Source organism: Rhyacophila brunnea, unplaced genomic scaffold (assembly GCF_057557595.1).
Source record: "Rhyacophila brunnea isolate RB1 unplaced genomic scaffold, BYU_Rbru_1.0 scaffold_12, whole genome shotgun sequence".
NCBI lineage: Eukaryota > Metazoa > Arthropoda > Insecta > Trichoptera > Rhyacophilidae > Rhyacophila > Rhyacophila brunnea.
In genome coordinates this window covers 4787478-4804693 of record NW_028232774.1, presented here as the reverse complement: position 1 = coordinate 4804693, position 17216 = coordinate 4787478, and the positions used below count along the sequence as shown (strand labels likewise).

General features: G+C 33.6%; 1 protein-coding gene across 2 annotated transcripts; it reads left to right on the top strand.

The window, feature by feature from the left end:
* The first annotated feature begins 10403 nt into the window (after positions 1-10403).
* On the top strand, positions 10404-16950 carry RpS7 (ribosomal protein S7). Of its 2 annotated transcripts, none has more exons than XM_085960624.1 (5): positions 10404-10449; positions 12914-13081; positions 13926-14110; positions 15547-15694; positions 16822-16950. In XM_085960624.1, the coding sequence occupies exons 2-5, from the start codon at positions 12914-12916 to the stop codon at positions 16897-16899; spliced, it is 579 nt and encodes a 192-aa protein (XP_085816750.1). In that variant the 5' UTR covers positions 10404-10449; the 3' UTR covers positions 16900-16950. The 2 variants fall into 2 exon arrangements, with proteins under 2 accessions (XP_085816750.1, XP_085816751.1); XM_085960625.1 differs by having other exon boundaries at positions 10425-10526.
* Positions 16951-17216: the final 266 nt, after the last annotated feature.

The following is a 17216-nucleotide window of genomic DNA, read 5'->3' as shown; positions in this document are numbered from 1 at the left end:
ACAAGGCATTCATAAACTACAAAAGAAGTTGTATATTGTAATGAAGTGCTAAGCCGCCGGCGCTGGTAGGTACCTACTGACTTCACAAAGCTTGAATTTTTTACATGCAATTTCAACCATATGCGTGGATACTTATTCAATGTTGTCGGCGAAAACATCAATTAGGTACTTAGACACCTAACTAGTGTCATAAACGTAATCCGATCCCGGCGGCATCAGTCTAGTTAACTCTGCCAGGTCGGATTTTATTGCTCAGGGTCGAAAATGTTAACGATCGACACATTAACAGTTTTGCTCGGTATACCCGAGAAGTAGCTCGTTATAAAAGTGAATAAATGTATGGAGAAAATCATAAACTAAAATGTCAACGAATTTTTCCTCATTACATCCGAAATCTCGCTATTTCCGTGATCGTAATAACCAAGTTCGACTATAAATATAATTGCATTTCCTTTTTATTTGTTTTCAGATGTTTAATATATTTTTTTAGAAGCTTTACTATTATATAAATTTACGTAATTTCTTTTAATTTACACTTATATTAATTTTATTACACAGTGAACGTCATTTTATTATTTTTAGGTATCTACCTATTTAATGTTTGTATTCCAGGAAGATGTGAATTATTTACTAATTGCCGTGGGTACTAAAATTCTCAGTTAACCAACCTACTTCATTCTTTTAATGCGTGATAAAACCAAAAGTTTATAGTGTTATTATATATGTAGTACAATAATTATGAAAATTGCCATGAGTTATACCAAATCGACGGCTTAATACACAGAGGGCCCAACTCCTTCAGAGCTAATTTTACAGTATGAACTGTTTTTTTATAAAGGCTTAATTACATTGGCAGACGCGCAGATCCAATGATCCACGCCAACCGTCGTGACCAACATCTTTACACTACAAGCAATTAACACGCAACGATTTGATCGCGTTGGTCCTTGCTTTTGATTGGTTTAAAATAAGCATAGTGTTGCTATTATTAAAAATATGGTTTGACCGAAAATTATTTCTTCGTTAGATTGTGGCTACCCTGCACAGTTCTCCCTTGCAATTTTACATCAAAACTCAGCTGACAAACCTAACCACGCAAGCGGGCGGTAGCTTTGGATATTTTCGTACGTTCTTGGCAATCTTCGTGTATCATGACAGACGGACATAGGATTGGTTCCAATTTGCTCACGATCGTTCACGATTCCGGAAAACCATAGATAATAAATTTTGGCAATCGTGGCAGACGATCGGGTCAGACGCAATCTACCAATGTAATTTGAGTATAATAGTGTTAATGCTTTTATTGGAAAGATTCACATTGTGATTATTTATGTATGTTAAGGGGGGACATGCTCGTCGAAGGTCAAAATTGAGTTTTTATTGTATTTTCAAACCATGATCCTGGACACTCCTTAAACGTTGTAGATAATCTATTTATATAATTTTGAAGCCTTATTATCCTTTATAGTTATTTTAAACATTTGATGACTGCATAAAGTATTTTTGTTACATAAAATAGTATTCTTTTAAACCTCTCGCTCTAATGTTTTAGAATATAGTCATATTTCGGTACATAACTGTGCAGTGGTGTTAAGATTTTTTTACGTTTATTAATTTTTAAACGCATTTATAAAACCATTAGCATAATTTATTACGAGATAATTTTTGTAAAATATTCACGATAAAAAATTATTTTGATAATCTCTGTGATCCCAAATTTTACAAGAATTAGGCATTTTATTAATCAAAAAATCGGCAAGATTAACACATTTGAAAATGATTCTAAAGATATTTATTATAAGCTATGTCTTTGACCATTCAAGTGTAATAAAAATCTTATAAATAATGATTGCTTTATAATAATTATTGACCTAAGAATAAGGTAGTGTTTTTTTGAAATATGCCATTTCTTTTGTCATTCCCCAGTGGTTAAGCTACAACATACGGCCGTAGCCATAAATTGACAAACTATAATTGAAGTAGGGAGTAAAATGATATTGACGCGCGTGTTTGAACATGTACCGTTTAAAAAAAAAATAAAAAAAAATTCGGTTAGGTACATGTTCAAACACGCGCGTTAACATAATTTTACTCCCTACTTTAATTATAGTTTGTCAATTTATGGCTACGGCCGTATGTTGTAGCTTAACCACGAGGGAATGACAAAAGAAATGGCGTATTTTAAAAAAACACTACCTTATTCTTAGGTCAATAATTATTATAAAGCAATCATTATTCATAAGATGTTTATCACACTTGAATGGTTAAAGACATAGCTTATAATGAATATCTTTAGAATCATCTTCAAATGTGTTAATCTTGCCGATTTTTTGAATAATAAAATGCCTAATTCTTGTCAAATTTGGGATCACAGAGATTATCAATATAATTTTTTATCGTGAATATTTTACAAAAATTATTTCGTAATAAATTATGCTAATGGTTTTATAAATGCGTTTAAAAATTAATAAATGTAAAAAATCTTAACACCACTGCACAGTTATGTACCGAAATATGACTATATTCTAAAACATTAGAGCGAGAGGTTTAAAAGAATACTTTTTTATGTAACAAAAATACTTTATGCAGTCATCAAATGTTTAAAATAACTATAAAGGATAATAAGGCTTCAAAATTAAATAAATAGATTATCTACAACGTTTAAGGAGTGTCCAGTATCATGGTTTGAAAATACAATAAAAACTCAATTTTGACCTTCGACGAGCATGTCCCCCCTTAATAAAATATATCTCAACATTTGAATCAGTTCCTTCATATTAATTAGCTCTTTTGCATATCACATATTTAAAATTTATTTCAAGGAGTTGGCCCTATTTCATAAAAGTGTTTAATGAATTAGTTATGAGAGGAACAATTATAATTATTAGCCAAAATACAAATTTAATAATATATTTCTTTTAAAGTGAGGATAACAAACATTAGAACAAACAGAAGTGAGAACCTGTCAACAGGTTTTATTTTAAAATTTAGGTAAATTAATTAACATTATTAAAAATGGTAATCAGATAGGATGGTGGTTTTCAAATCTTGTAGGGCTTGGTATTTCCTGGTTATTATTGGCAGTTTACTTAAATACAGGCTAGGCAGATCTTCGAATTCTACTGACTGAATTGTTTCACGACTATGTAAGTTGGGGCAGAATTCTTTCTGTGATCAGCTATTTCGCTACTACAGAGGAAAACTTATCGGCGCTAACCCCTCGTTCTGTTTCATTCCACAAATAGTAGGATCCCTCTTTAGTTTTTAACGCAATACACAGATGGAGTTAGTTCTTTTTTATGCGGCCTATTTCATGGATGGTCAGTGATATTTTTGGAGTTATACTTTTGTAATAAGTAGAAATTTAGGATACTATTAGAATGAAAAGGTTATTTTTGCCCAAAAGTGTATTAAGCCGTCGAAATTATTTATAAATTAAGATGTATGTTATACCAAATTTTTACAAGGTTACTATTGTTGCTTGTAAAGTCATTGCTATTTTATAACAATCATATCACCTAAGATTTATACAAAATGTTTGTTAATAAGGACAATCTTTATAAATTACATAAATAAATTGCTATTGCTTAAATATTACAATGTGTATGTTATTATCAGCGGTGGCTCCTCTAATACCATGCAAGTGCTGCGCACTGCCTGCATTTTTGAAGACATCGCTCAACTTTTCACTGTTATTCATATGTGTATCACTCACTTCGCGAAGTAGAACATGTAGCAGTATTATGAACAATACTCCGTTCATGAGCGCAAAGCGATTGCGATCCGAATAGATTTTCAGTTTGCACAGGATTACAATGAGGTCATTGTATACTACTTAAACGGTAGACGAATGTTCCTGTAATGGCGTTGTGTGTAGAATTTTTCACACACTTTTAGATCAGCGCATGAAACGAAGGACTCTAGAAACAAAAACGCCAATTTCTGTTTTATAACAATGTTAGCGAGTTAATTTTTAACAATTTTACAGTTAACATATTTAATGAATCATCAATATTTTACTAAAATACAAACTGCCGCGTTTATTTCTAAACCACTCAAATACATTCAAAATAATAAAAAACACATCAGCGGTTATTTATTTGGCTGAAGCATTGTTCGCTCCTGCGTAAAGCCATAAACTGTGACATTTATATTTCTTTATTGATATTAAATCATTCTAGCTGTTCAATGCTGCTTTTTTGAGAAATAGTATAAATAAACAAAGACATATTTAATTTACCTTCTGAGAAGTCGGTAAGAGAACACGGCAGCCTTCGGTGATTGAGGTAATCATGAAAAGACGCTTTTAGACCTTACGTGGGTAGGACACTTCCAAATGCCGCCAAAGAGTGTGACACTTCCAAATGCCGCCAAAGAGTGTGACACTTCGTACCCTTATGGCACAGCCTCAAGGGTTCCGTCGCCATGGCCGGCCCTCCCTCACCCTGCAGCGATGAAGGCTGCAGGTCTGACATGGCGGGAGGCGCAAGAGTTGGCGATGGACCGAGGGAAGTGGCGCGAACTTGTGCTTGCCCTATGCCCCAATGCTGGGTCGTGACAGGGTGAAAGAAGAAGATCTTCTTTTTATAGAAGGTAAACTATTGCGCACTACCAGAAAATGCTATTCTGAAGACTACCGGCCGCCACTGGTTATTATTTATTGTTACCACACCTTAACTTCTTTGTTGTTGTAGAATTTGAGTTTTGTACATTTCATTAAGAGGCCTCACTCACTATCGACTGATCTCCGACAACCAGATTGCCAGCAACCACGAGGCAGAAGAAAGGAAATCAGCATTTACGCTTGTGGTTCTGGCAACCCGCCACACTTTGTGGCTGTAAGCAACCATGATTGCCAGAGACCAGTCAACTGTGTGTAGAGGACCTTAAGGTGAATGCGGTTGGTGCTGTGCAGTGTGTTGCAATATTGTTTTACTAACAACTATTCCTCCGCGCGGCTTAAGCATCAGCCTATAATGTCGTGGGTCCCAGGTTCGAATCCCGGAACTGGCAAATACACATATTGTTTTTCAATTTGTGTATGAGTCAGAATATGGACCTAATAGGTTGAGCAAGTGGCTGACATCCATTTCTCGTAAAAACATAAATCTGTTCATACAAACTTCCACTCTATGCAGGCCCATATTGAATACCGGAAACATAAAAGGGTGTAAGTGCCATTTTTAAAAACAGAAGGTAGAGGAAATTTAAAGATACACTCAAACATTCAATTCATACATCAACCATACAATTCGTACAACCAACGTCATCTGGAATTTTTAAGAAGGATTTCCGGGCATCAGTGGCACTTGTACCCTTCTGTAGGATATTGGCCTTGGCACATGCTATCCATTTCCTAAATAAATTTTAAAAAAAGTTTTCATAATTTCTGGCACTTACAGCCTTTTAAGTTTCCGGTAATTATGATCTTATTAGGATCGGACATGGTCGGAAGGTCTACTTGCTCTGCTTAGAAACGAAGATGCTAATAATTTACTTACTGCGACCATTTTTGTTCTGAATGATTGATTGAAGTCTTTTCTTAGCCCATTAAATCGTCGCTATAGTACTTGTTTTCCGAATAGACCAAATGTCGATTGCTCAGGAAACGAAAAACAAAGTTCCCTGTCTTATATTTAAACATCAGTTTATATATCAAGCACTCTGTCTCCTTTTTATGATTGCCACATTATCCAAGAAGAGATTTGATGAATAATATATTAGTATAATTCATTAAACTAAGAGAAAATACGTTTTATTTACAAGTAAGCAATGTGGATATACGGATCATTCTCAGCGCTGGCTCCGAAAAGTGGATATTCGGAACAAAACAAGGACATTCGGAATGTAAGACCGTAGCGTATCGTTGCATGGACCACGGTATACCGTGTGGTCAAAAAGTGCAAACTTAAAAACTTAATATTTATTTACGTAATTTTTAATAAATTTACTGATAGGTACATGATTTTTTGTAAATAGGTGATCAAGTTATATCAATGATCGTTTTTACCTAATTTCATAGGTAATTATAAAATATGCCATTCACCATTTTCTGTTTACAAAATAAGGAATCGACATAAAATTATATACCTAATTATAGTTATAAAAAATCTATATCCATAGATTTACGTAATAATAATGTAGGTAGTAAAATTTTCCTAATTTCTATATTAAAACGGTGGCAATGATATTTTTATTGGTCACAAATAATGCTTCATTATTTTAATCGAACTTGATACAATTAAACTTATTACAAACCATATATTGCATATTAGGTATTATGTTTTATTGGCATGGAACAAAAAATAGGGGCATGTGTTATTTAATAACCATTAATTGCAAATATTCTATCCTGAGTATAATATTATTATATAAAATATTCACTCACGAAACCAGAATTAATCTTAATAGATCGTACATTTACTAAAATATCTATTGGATAGCCAATAGTATTATAATTATACTTAATGAAAATACAATCAAATGTACTATTCAATGGAAATCCACAAAAAAAATAGGTATAAACATACATCTTATTAATAAATGAGATTAAATATTCGCGTACATTTTAGCATGAATAGATAAAAAGTAAATTAAAAACAGAAAAAGTTTTGATTATAGACATTAATAATAATTATTTTTTAAGACAGTAGTTACCGAGTCACACTGTACAATTCGTATGACCGTTGGGATATTATCTCTGTTTCTCAGTACAAAATACAGTAATTTAGGTTAAAATACTTACTCCCATAACTCTGCTGTAAGTTCAGAGCGAACTGGTGATGTACCAGACAAGATTGATAACTTTAAATTTGATAAATTCACTATTTAAACGATAGAAACTTAAAATAACACAATAGTAGTCAAAATCGCGCGCTTTGAAAGACGAAAAACAGACATCAGTCACATATGAAGTGAGCGACATTAGAAGTAGACAGCGCTATATGAAAGCGATATGCGAGAGTGAGACCGAGCTTATTCTATTTGACATTCGGAAAATAAGCACAAAGCAATCGTTGCGAAACATGGCGTATTCGGAGTTTTTAAAAAAATATCTCTGTTTCTACATGAAAATATACAATTTTTATAAATGATTTCGGTGTAGTTAGACAAAAGAAATATAACTGCATTAAAATGTTGATTTTGACAAAAATGGATATTCGGAAAACAAGTACTATGGCGACGAAATGTTGGAAGGTTTTAGCATGGTGGTACCCGGGGGGCCGCTAATTTCTATGAAATCTTTTTTGGTATAATCACAAAGACTTTAATTTCTCCATGATTCCAAGAGATAAGTGTGTGTACAATATATTAAATTATTTAAAACTATCGACTGTGACTAGTATAATGAATATTACGAACAGTGTGTATACACGGTCATTTTTTATGGCCGGCCTTGTGCGCACAGAATTGTAGAGCGTGTAAACTCAAGGCATACATCCTGTTAAAGGGAGTGACTGAGACATTGATAATTTTAAATATTTATCCAGCAAAATAGCGTCGCTATAGGATTTGTTTCCCGAATATCCATTTTCGTCGAAATCGACATTTTAATTTAGTTTAATTTCTTTTATCGAACTCTACCGAAATCATTTATAAAAACAAAATATTTTTATCTAGGAACAGAGATATTTTTTTAAAAAACCCGAATACGCCATGTTAAGTTACAATTACTCCGTGGTGTTCTCCCGAATGTCCAACTATTCGTACCTGAATATCCAAGTTAATTTTGGTCGAAGTAGATTTCTGGCTGAGTTTTTATTTCCCGAATATGACTTTAGCCAATCAAACCGCCCTGACGCCGTGCATCTCGCTCCCACATTCACGCTGTCTAGCTCTAAAACAATCACGCCCACTTTCATATTTTTCGGCCTTCCGTAGTCCTCTTTCAAATTTCGTCTTATTGATATTGTTTTTAAAGTTACTATTGTTTTAATAGTGAATTCATCAAATTTGAAGAGATCATTCATAGCTGATACATCACCAGTTCGCCCTGAACTTAGAGTTGAGATATGGAAGTGAGTATTTTAACCTAAATAACTGCATTTTGTTTTGATAAATGACACAAAATCCCAACGGTTATATGAATTCTACAGTGTGACCCGCCAACTACTATGACGTAAAAAATAATTATTATTTCAAATTATTATTAATCAAACATTGTCTTTATTTCACTTTTAATCTAGGTATTTCTATGAAAATAAAGGCGACGCTATTATTTATTTTTGAATGCGCTGATAGTTAATTTAATTTAATATGTATGTTAGTAACTATTTATTTGGTGAATATTATATACTTAGGATATTAGTACCTATCTAATATTAGCAGCCAATGGTAATTAATCTATACGTGCTATTATTTTGTGTTGTTATTCCTTACAATACTAAATATATAATATTTATTTGGTGGTTTGTAATAAGTTTATTTGTAATTATAGAAATATATATATATAATAATATAGATATATATATATATATATATACATAGATTATTTTTGTTAGCAAGTACGGGTAAGTACCGTCATATAATATTGGAGAAATCCGTGACGTCAGTTAGTAATTGAAGTAGTAGATACCTACTTTTATTTAATAAACAAAAACCGATCGCTGATATTCGCTTGATTTTGAAGAATGCTGATGAGCAGGTATTAAAAGGCCAATAGTTAAAGTTTGTCGTCATAAGTATGTCAACTCGTAGCATAGTGGATAATTCGTGGACTGGGGCGTAAACCCAGGAGATGCAGGGTCGATTCCTGCCGGGTGTCTAACTTTTTTCAAAAAGATTTTTTCAATTGGTTATAATATATTTTCTCAGAAGTGATTTTAAAAATTATGTATGTTCAATTATTAGAATGGTATATTCTCAAATCTTGTGAATTATTCGTTCAATTAAAAAATAGTTAATTACTTAAAAACTATTTTATTACTTAATCCGAAAAAACCAAAAAGCGATTGCCGCATGTTACTATTACATACGAACTTGGGTAATTACGATCATTAAGTATTTAAATAGTAGAAGTAATTATTGACAATTATCGTGTTAATAAATATAACATTTGAGGCGCGTACTTTTTGACCACTCAGTAATCCGTGGGCCGTGCAGCAATACGCTCCAGTCTTAAATCCCGAACGTCCATGTTTTGTCCCGAATATCCACTATTCTGAGAGAGCGCTAAAAATTTCCCGAATATCCACAGTGAGTACTTGTAAATAAAATGCATTTTCTGTGCATTTAATGATTTATACCAGTATATTATTCTTGGAATCTATTCTTAGATAATGTTGCAATCATACAGTGTAGAAAGAATGATCGATACATCTACTGATATTTAAATATACGACAATGAAATTTGTTTTTCGTCTCCTGTAAAATTGACATTTGGTCTATTCGGGAAACAAATCCTATAGCGACGATAGGGTCACCATATTAAAAGAATACGTACATAATATCGGGTGTCAATATCGATACTCTTTCAATATTACAAAAAATGCAATATTTTTTAAAAACAATGATACATATTGTTAATTTCAAAATTTGTATCACTATGCTATTTAACAAAATTTGAGATTTATTTGGTTGAAACGTTATTTAGGTGGGAAAAGTTTTGAAAACAACATTGTTCTAATCTCACCCCATTTCATAGATATTTCGTTATGCATTAAAAAATAGTTTATCTTATAATCGTTCTGCTGTGGTTAGTCTCAAAACAACTGTGTACTTTTTAATGATACTACTTGTATCTACGTGAATCCCTTGTACCTACTGCACTGCAATATTATGAAAAACAATTTTCCATTTTCACTAGATATGTAATTATTATGAATTGCATTATTTAAAAACACAAAAAATTACTATAAACAGACAGTGTTCCCTTAATTCTATCTAATGGTAGGTACCTACTCTGAGCTCCACAGAAAGTCATTTGGGAGAGCATTACGCTGCTCTTAACCTTAGCTGTAGGTGGAGAGCCTCGATATATATCCTGGTCTAAGTTCCGTCTTTACAATGTGGGGACCATGATCCTACTTCAAAATTAGATGTGACGCCAATCATCATAAATAAACATTAAAAAAATCTATAAGAACATAACACAATCATAAATAGGAAGTGTCAGTTTTAGTAGAGGCTCATAACATAGACAGGTTTGGAGGCCTCCAGGAGATAAATCCAATAGTGTTGTTGCCAGGATTTTTTTACATTTTACTTATGACATTGAGAAAATTTGCTTATTTTTAAATTTTTCATACTTTCGGACGAAGGACGTTCGGACATCGTCGGATTTGTGAAAAAAGTCAATAATTATTTATTACGAAAGAGGTTGCCTCTTTGTAACATCTGTCATTAAATAGTATGGAAATAATTATTTATTCATGTGGCAATAATATTTGTAATTTTTTTTTAACAGATGTCTCTCTCTTTCTAACCTCTTTCCTTCGACAGTTTGACAAGGTACACGTTTATGCCGTATTTCTTTGTAATTTTAGCAGTATTGCTCTTCAATTTATAGAAATATCGTGATAATCAAGGTGGTTATATCGAAAATGTTTAAATAGCTGTTGTGTGTGCGATTTACAAGTGCCGATGGTTCAAAAGTGTTGAGATAATGCAGGATTCGTTCGCGGCTACTCCAATACATGGACCGATCCACGCATTTGAATATATCCATTTTCCCATATCAGTTGTCAAATGTTACTGCTAATGATCGTCAAACGAATTCCTACATATTTAACCTATTCCTTAGAGTGGATTCCCAGTTTTGGATTTTCATAATTGTCAGAATACAATTGCAAAAATTATTCAAACTCCTAACCTGTCATTCGCTACTTACTTTCATCAATGAAGTAATGTCATAATGTATGCAATTAATCCACAATAGTGTATTTGTCATGGTCTCGGCGATCATTCTCTCCTTTTATAATGTCTATCTAACCAAATTACTGCTAAAATCCTTCGATATCTTGTATGTATTTTGGATTCTGTCAAAATATGAAGATGTAGTAACATATTTTCTACCTCGTTAATGATATTCTGTGTACCCATTCATAAAGTAAAATTTCATTGTCATGGTGGCTACAATATAACTGATTAATTTATTTACATTCGATATCCTTTTTGTGGCAATCTTTTACCATTGTCGTCGACACTGTTTAGCAGTTGCGTGTGTTAACTTTTGCCACCGTTTGATTACCCGGTTTTTTTAATTTTCTCTAAAATGAACCACAAGTTTTCGCTAAATGTGTAGGTGTGGTGTGTATACTTGTGATACACTAAGTGGCTGTCGTTAGACGGCATTAATGGTTTAGAATGTACCATTGAATTTTCGAAAGACTCTAGTTAATCTTTAAATCCCTGCCTTGCATCGACCGAGCATTCATAATAATAATCTAAAATAATTACAGACTCATAATACTACCATATTTAACTGGACTCATCGAAGCCAAGTCCTCAAATTTACAGTTTGCTCACAACCCTGGTTGTCTTTGTGTTAATGATTTCCTTGTGCATACCTGAATTATGCATCAATCTTCTCCTGTTCCCCGGTATCTATATGAATTCTGTGAGGATTTTCAAAAGCGGTCAATTCTTGAATTGAATGCGTCCAGTGAGGTCCTTTATTTGGATTTACACCGTTTGCCCATTGTCACTGTTTTGTTGTCTTATACTGTAAGATCCTAACAGTAGAAATATCAGGTCTACTTGCCCTGAGAGGCTTGACAGCTGCGCCATGATACGGTTTCATATTTATAGCATTAAAAAATGTTTTGGTGCCTTTTACTGGTTCTCCGTCGTCCTTATCTGTCAGTCGCCATTTTGGAAATCAGCTATCTTTTTGTCATCGAATTATAGTACGCGGTCCAAGACATTATAGTATTTCGACAAAAAATATAGGACGTGTTGAAAAAGTAAGTTTTTTGTTTGTCACATAAACATAGCGGAGAATTCGAGAAATTCCGATGCCCTGCTTTATTTAAACACCTCTTGCGACCGAAAAATGCTAACACCGGCCGCCGTCATTAACTGTCACGTTAGTTTTTTAGAGTATACAACGCAAGACTACATCCATAGACTAATATCGCACACTGAGATCTTATATTATATAGATTATACTTACTACGTCCCTCGCTTCACGTTATTACGATTTGCTGTGATTGAAGTACGAACATTTTACGGAACTTTAAACATCGACAATATAGACAACTTTTAAACGCAATGAAATAAGCAATGGGTAATATTCGCACAACCGACGAATTCAATCAATTCCATTTTTCAAAATTGTGGTATTTTTGACGTACTATACTTTTATAATAGTACGCGGACGAAAATGCTCCTTTTTTAATAGTACGCAAACCAAAATGTACTATAATTATAGTTCGATTGGCAACACTGACAGATGACAGCGAGCGGTGTCGGAGAACCAGTAAAAAGACCCAATATTTTTTCCACTTACATAATATGGTTTAAATTGTAAACATCAATATTATTGTTTACTGATGTTTTCAATTTCAACCACATTAAAATCTGGTGGAAAGTATACCCACATTATAGTAATAGCTATCAACTCACAATTCATTTCTTCCTATTATTATAATAAGTAAATAATCAAAATTTCCCCGAATAAACACTACCAATTTCCACTTTTTGACGAGACCACAGCTACTTAACATAGTCTAAAGTTCATTTACAAATGAGGCACTGTTATAATAATTTCAGCTTTTATAACTTCTTCATTGAATTAACTCGCTAGTCAGTCGCACAGCAAATCATAGTGATGTGATTAATGGTGCACCTATCAAACTTTTGTAATTCGCGAGATTGCGTACCTTGTTTCGATGCCAGAGGTTAAACTCTAAATTCACGTAAAATAGTATCCTGTGAACGTTTAGTATAGAATTTTTTTGTTTGTTTTTGATAGATGTCAGCAGGTGCGAAAATATTAAAAGCGGGAGGCGCGGAGCCCGACGTGTTTGAGGGCTCCATCTCGCAGGCCCTCGTCGAGTTACAAAACAACTCTGACCTGAAGGCTCAACTCAGAGAGCTGTACATCACAAGGGCCAAGGAAATCGACCTTAATAACAAGAAGGTATAATTATTATTGCACAACTATTAACATACTGTACAATTTTTACACCAATTTTGAAGCTATGAAAATGAAATCAGGCTAGTGCTCTATAATCGATGAACTTGTAATAATTATCCATTATTGTTTGGTTAATATGGTATGGTACCGATTTCTGAAGTCTGTTCATCCCGCAAGCTGACAATAAAGACATCATTGTTTTTCAAAATTACCTATCGGGTTCGGAAAATGATACAAGTAACCCCCTTTGATTGCCGAGAATACTTTTTTCAACACTTCCACGATCAACGGATTCGATAAAATAATGATAAAAAATATTAATTAACTAGACAAGATTAACATTATACCTACATAGAATAAAAGTAATATAACTTAGCAGTAAACAGAAAAAATAACATTTCTTTTGTTCCACATTGTATAAAAGAATATACTTAGAGCCGAGCCACACCGGGCGACTCTGGTCTTGAGACCAGTCGCCGAGACCAAACCGATGTATGCGTGCTCGCGCGACTACTGGGCAACCAGGTGTGGCATGTTCCATATAACTGCATACATCGGTCTGGTCTCGAGACCAGAGTCGCCCTGTGTGGCTCGGCTCTTAGTTTACCATGCTTGGTCTGTCTGCACTTATTATGTAAAATTGTCAGGAATGATTTGCAAGCACATAATTCCACTCATGAAAATTCGTGGCACGTATTTGTATATGACACACAAGTTTTATATGAGTTTTTTATGGGATTAATTTATTTTGAATTTCATAAATGGAAGGGAGAACCCGACCACAGTAGGCGACGAAGGCTCTGATTGCTGAATGATATTGTATTAACTGAGTATCTTTTTCTTGCAGTCGATCATAATCTATGTGCCGATGCCCAAGCTGAAGCAGTTCCAGAAGGTTCAAATCCGCCTGGTGCGAGAGCTAGAAAAGAAATTCAGCGGAAAGCACGTAGTTTTCATTGGAGACCGCAAGATCCTCTCAAAACCCACGAGGAAGTCGCGCAATGGATACAAACAGAAGAGGCCCCACTCCAGGTACGCACACAGTTGATTCTTTACTTTCAACAATTCAATTTCTTTATACTGTATTATTGGCAATCTAAATATGGTGTGAAAAAGTCTTTGCTACTATAAATATTAATCAATTAATCTAACCTCACAAAAAGTGGAGAAAAGATATTGTATGGATTATATCAGTGGTATTCAAAGTGTGCCTTGGGGCGCCACAAACTGTACGAAAAATAATTCCAGTCTTAATTCTAATGGAATGGGTAATAAATAATCTCCATTAATACCAGCGGCGTGCGATGACTTATAGGGATGTTGTTTGAAAAATGCATGTTTACCAGCTTTTTGCTAACTATTTAAGATTCTGTTACTAATCAAATCATGACGAGCATTCGATGATGTAGTTTGGTGTGATTTATTGCTCTGCACTATTTTAAAGCATATTTGCATATTATAGTGTTAATCCTTTCCACGTGGACGTAACACCAGTTGTACACTAATTAATTGGCCATTCAATATAATTAGCATGTTATTTAAATGCGGTAATTAAATAGTAATTAAATACGCCGCTTTCAACAAGTTGATAATAACAATCAATCTAGAATGTCAAAAGTGAAGCATAAATTATACAACCATTCGAAAAGGTATATTCAATTAAATTATATCTATATTCGATGTTACTGTATAATAATATATATTAATATCTAGTGTGGTAACAGTAAATCTACCAGTTTCACCAGTAATTTGCATGTGTTTGTCTACTTAATTGCAGTCATTAAATTTATTACTTTCCGGGTATTTTACCATTATTTATTTCGATTTACATGGATAACAATGGCCTTCGGAACCAAATTCCTTTTTGAATTATTAAATATCGAACTTCTAATGGATTTAAGTTTTGTACTATTCCATTTTAGCCATTTTTTGCGACCCGAGTTTCGCCTTTTGGCATCTTCAGGCGCTGTGTACACTCACCAAAGGCAAACACACACGTTGGTCAGTTTGTGTTTGCCTTTGGTGAGTGTACACAGCGCCTGAAGATGCCGAAAGGCGAAACCCAGGTCGCAAAAAATGACTAAAATAGAATAGTACAGAATTTAAATTCAAATTCCATCAAGTACTTTCGATCGATAGTATTAACATTAGAAATAACGAAAATTTCAATATTTACAATGAACTTTTTATATTGAATTTACTTGTGGTTTAAAATTGACGGAAAATTCTAAATACGGTTTACTTCAATTTAGTGAGTTTCGAATTATCAAGGTTCTACTGTTATAGGGTTTCGAGTGTAGCCCGTGTTTATAATTACGACTATGTCTTGATATGACCATTGTCAATTATTCAATACAATAAACACCATGTGTCACAATAATGAGAAATGATTGATAATTGCTAGAAATATTTCTTAACAACATTTCAGGCAAAGATTGTAACTACGTTGTATCATTTTTGTTTTGCAGAACGTTGACATCAGTGTACGACAGCATTTTGGAAGACTTGGTGTTCCCGGCTGAGATTGTTGGCAAGAGAGTGCGCATACGTCTTGATGGAAGCAGATTCATCAAGGTCCACCTCGACAAAAACCAGCAGACCACTATTGAACACAAGGTAAAACAAGTCATCTTTGTTGTATATAATAGATATACCCTGGTTTCTTAAAATGTGTTTTCTTTTGCCTCCACCTTACTCTTTATGATTAACGGAAACATTGGATATTTCGTCATTTCGCACTCTGTGAACCAAACAATTCAGTTTTCATTTCCGCAATGAATAAGATTTTTGCTGGCCCCTATTTGAATAATCGTGTTTACTGTTCAGCATGGAATTAATTAGCACTTACCTGCCCCGCGCACAATATTGAGATGGTAATAAATAATCGGCAAACACTTCTAAAATATTTTATGTTAACCCTACTGCTAGGCTTTTAAAACCCATTCTTTAGATTCTACGTCATTACATATTCTTCGTTTCCATGATATCCAAAGGATTTTACAGTCGACTCGGATTTCGGAAGCCTTACCCTAGGCATGGTTGGTGTGGGAGCTCTCTCTACGCCATAGAAGAGAAGGAAAAAAAGTGTAGCAAAAAACTAACCGTATCTTTGGGTTTAGGTTTAAATCAGGGCTGTACAGGATTTTTATTAACTTGATGAATGCAATCTCTGTTTTATGGATCGCGAGTTTGAATAATCACAAATTGTTCTCTCTATTAAATGTGAATTCAGCGGATGTCCAACGAAGAAATTACTTATACCCCTAATCCATTGCCATGCTGTTCAGGATGATTTAATTAAAAGTTATTATCTTTTTTCTGCATGGAACATCTTAGGACAGCAATATTTGTATTGTTTTCATTCCTCATTATTTTATGTAAATTGACACCGAAGTAACAATTTTTCAAAATATCAGAAGACATATCATATTTAACTATCACGGCTGGCAAAATTTAACTATTTTTCTCGTCGGTCAATACCTTGGACCCCAACCCATGCAACTTATAATTCATGGACAATAAGTCAATTAAAAATGTTCATTCGTAAAATTATGTTGTCAGTGTTGAGTGTTTTGTTTGCCTGTAGAAACAATTAGAGATATATTTTATATATTCAATCACCCCTATCAAGGAGTTGTAACTATTTAAAAGATTGAACTAAATGGCCAAATTATACTATTCCGATCTTGCAATTTATTGTTATGTAAAAATAATGTTGATCAATTGCTTTCTTTTCATTTCAGGTGGATACCTTCCAATCTGTGTACAAGAAACTGACTGGCAGGGAAGTCAACTTTGAATTCCCAGAACCCTATCTGTAAATGCTAAACTATCTTTTATAAAACTAAAAATATAAAAAAAATAAAACAAAACTTTTCAGTGTTTCCATCTTCCCATTTCTACTTCCTTTGAAAGTTAACCCTTAACACTCGAGTGCCGCCATATCGGCGGCATTAGATACGGCGGCACGCCAATAAAGTAATTTTTTGTAATATTTTCAGCAATTTTTATAATGCGATTTCAATCAAGTTAGAATGAATAATAATAGGTTATTACATTTATCTGAGAAAGAAGTCGGCAAAAGAATACTGCGTGCGTAATTTCTACATAGTATTTTTATCGGAATCTTCTCTTTTTT

Bases quoted from the DNA above. Each gene is read 5' to 3' on its own strand.
- RpS7 (XM_085960624.1), top strand. From the start codon at position 12,914: ATGTCAGCAGGTGCGAAAATATTAAAAGCGGGAGGCGCGGAGCCCGAC. The intron at 13,082-13,925 runs GTATAATTATTA...TTTTTCTTGCAG, and splicing joins TCGACCTTAATAACAAGAAG to TCGATCATAATCTATGTGCC. The intron at 15,695-16,821 runs GTAAAACAAGTC...TTTTCATTTCAG, and splicing joins AGACCACTATTGAACACAAG to GTGGATACCTTCCAATCTGT.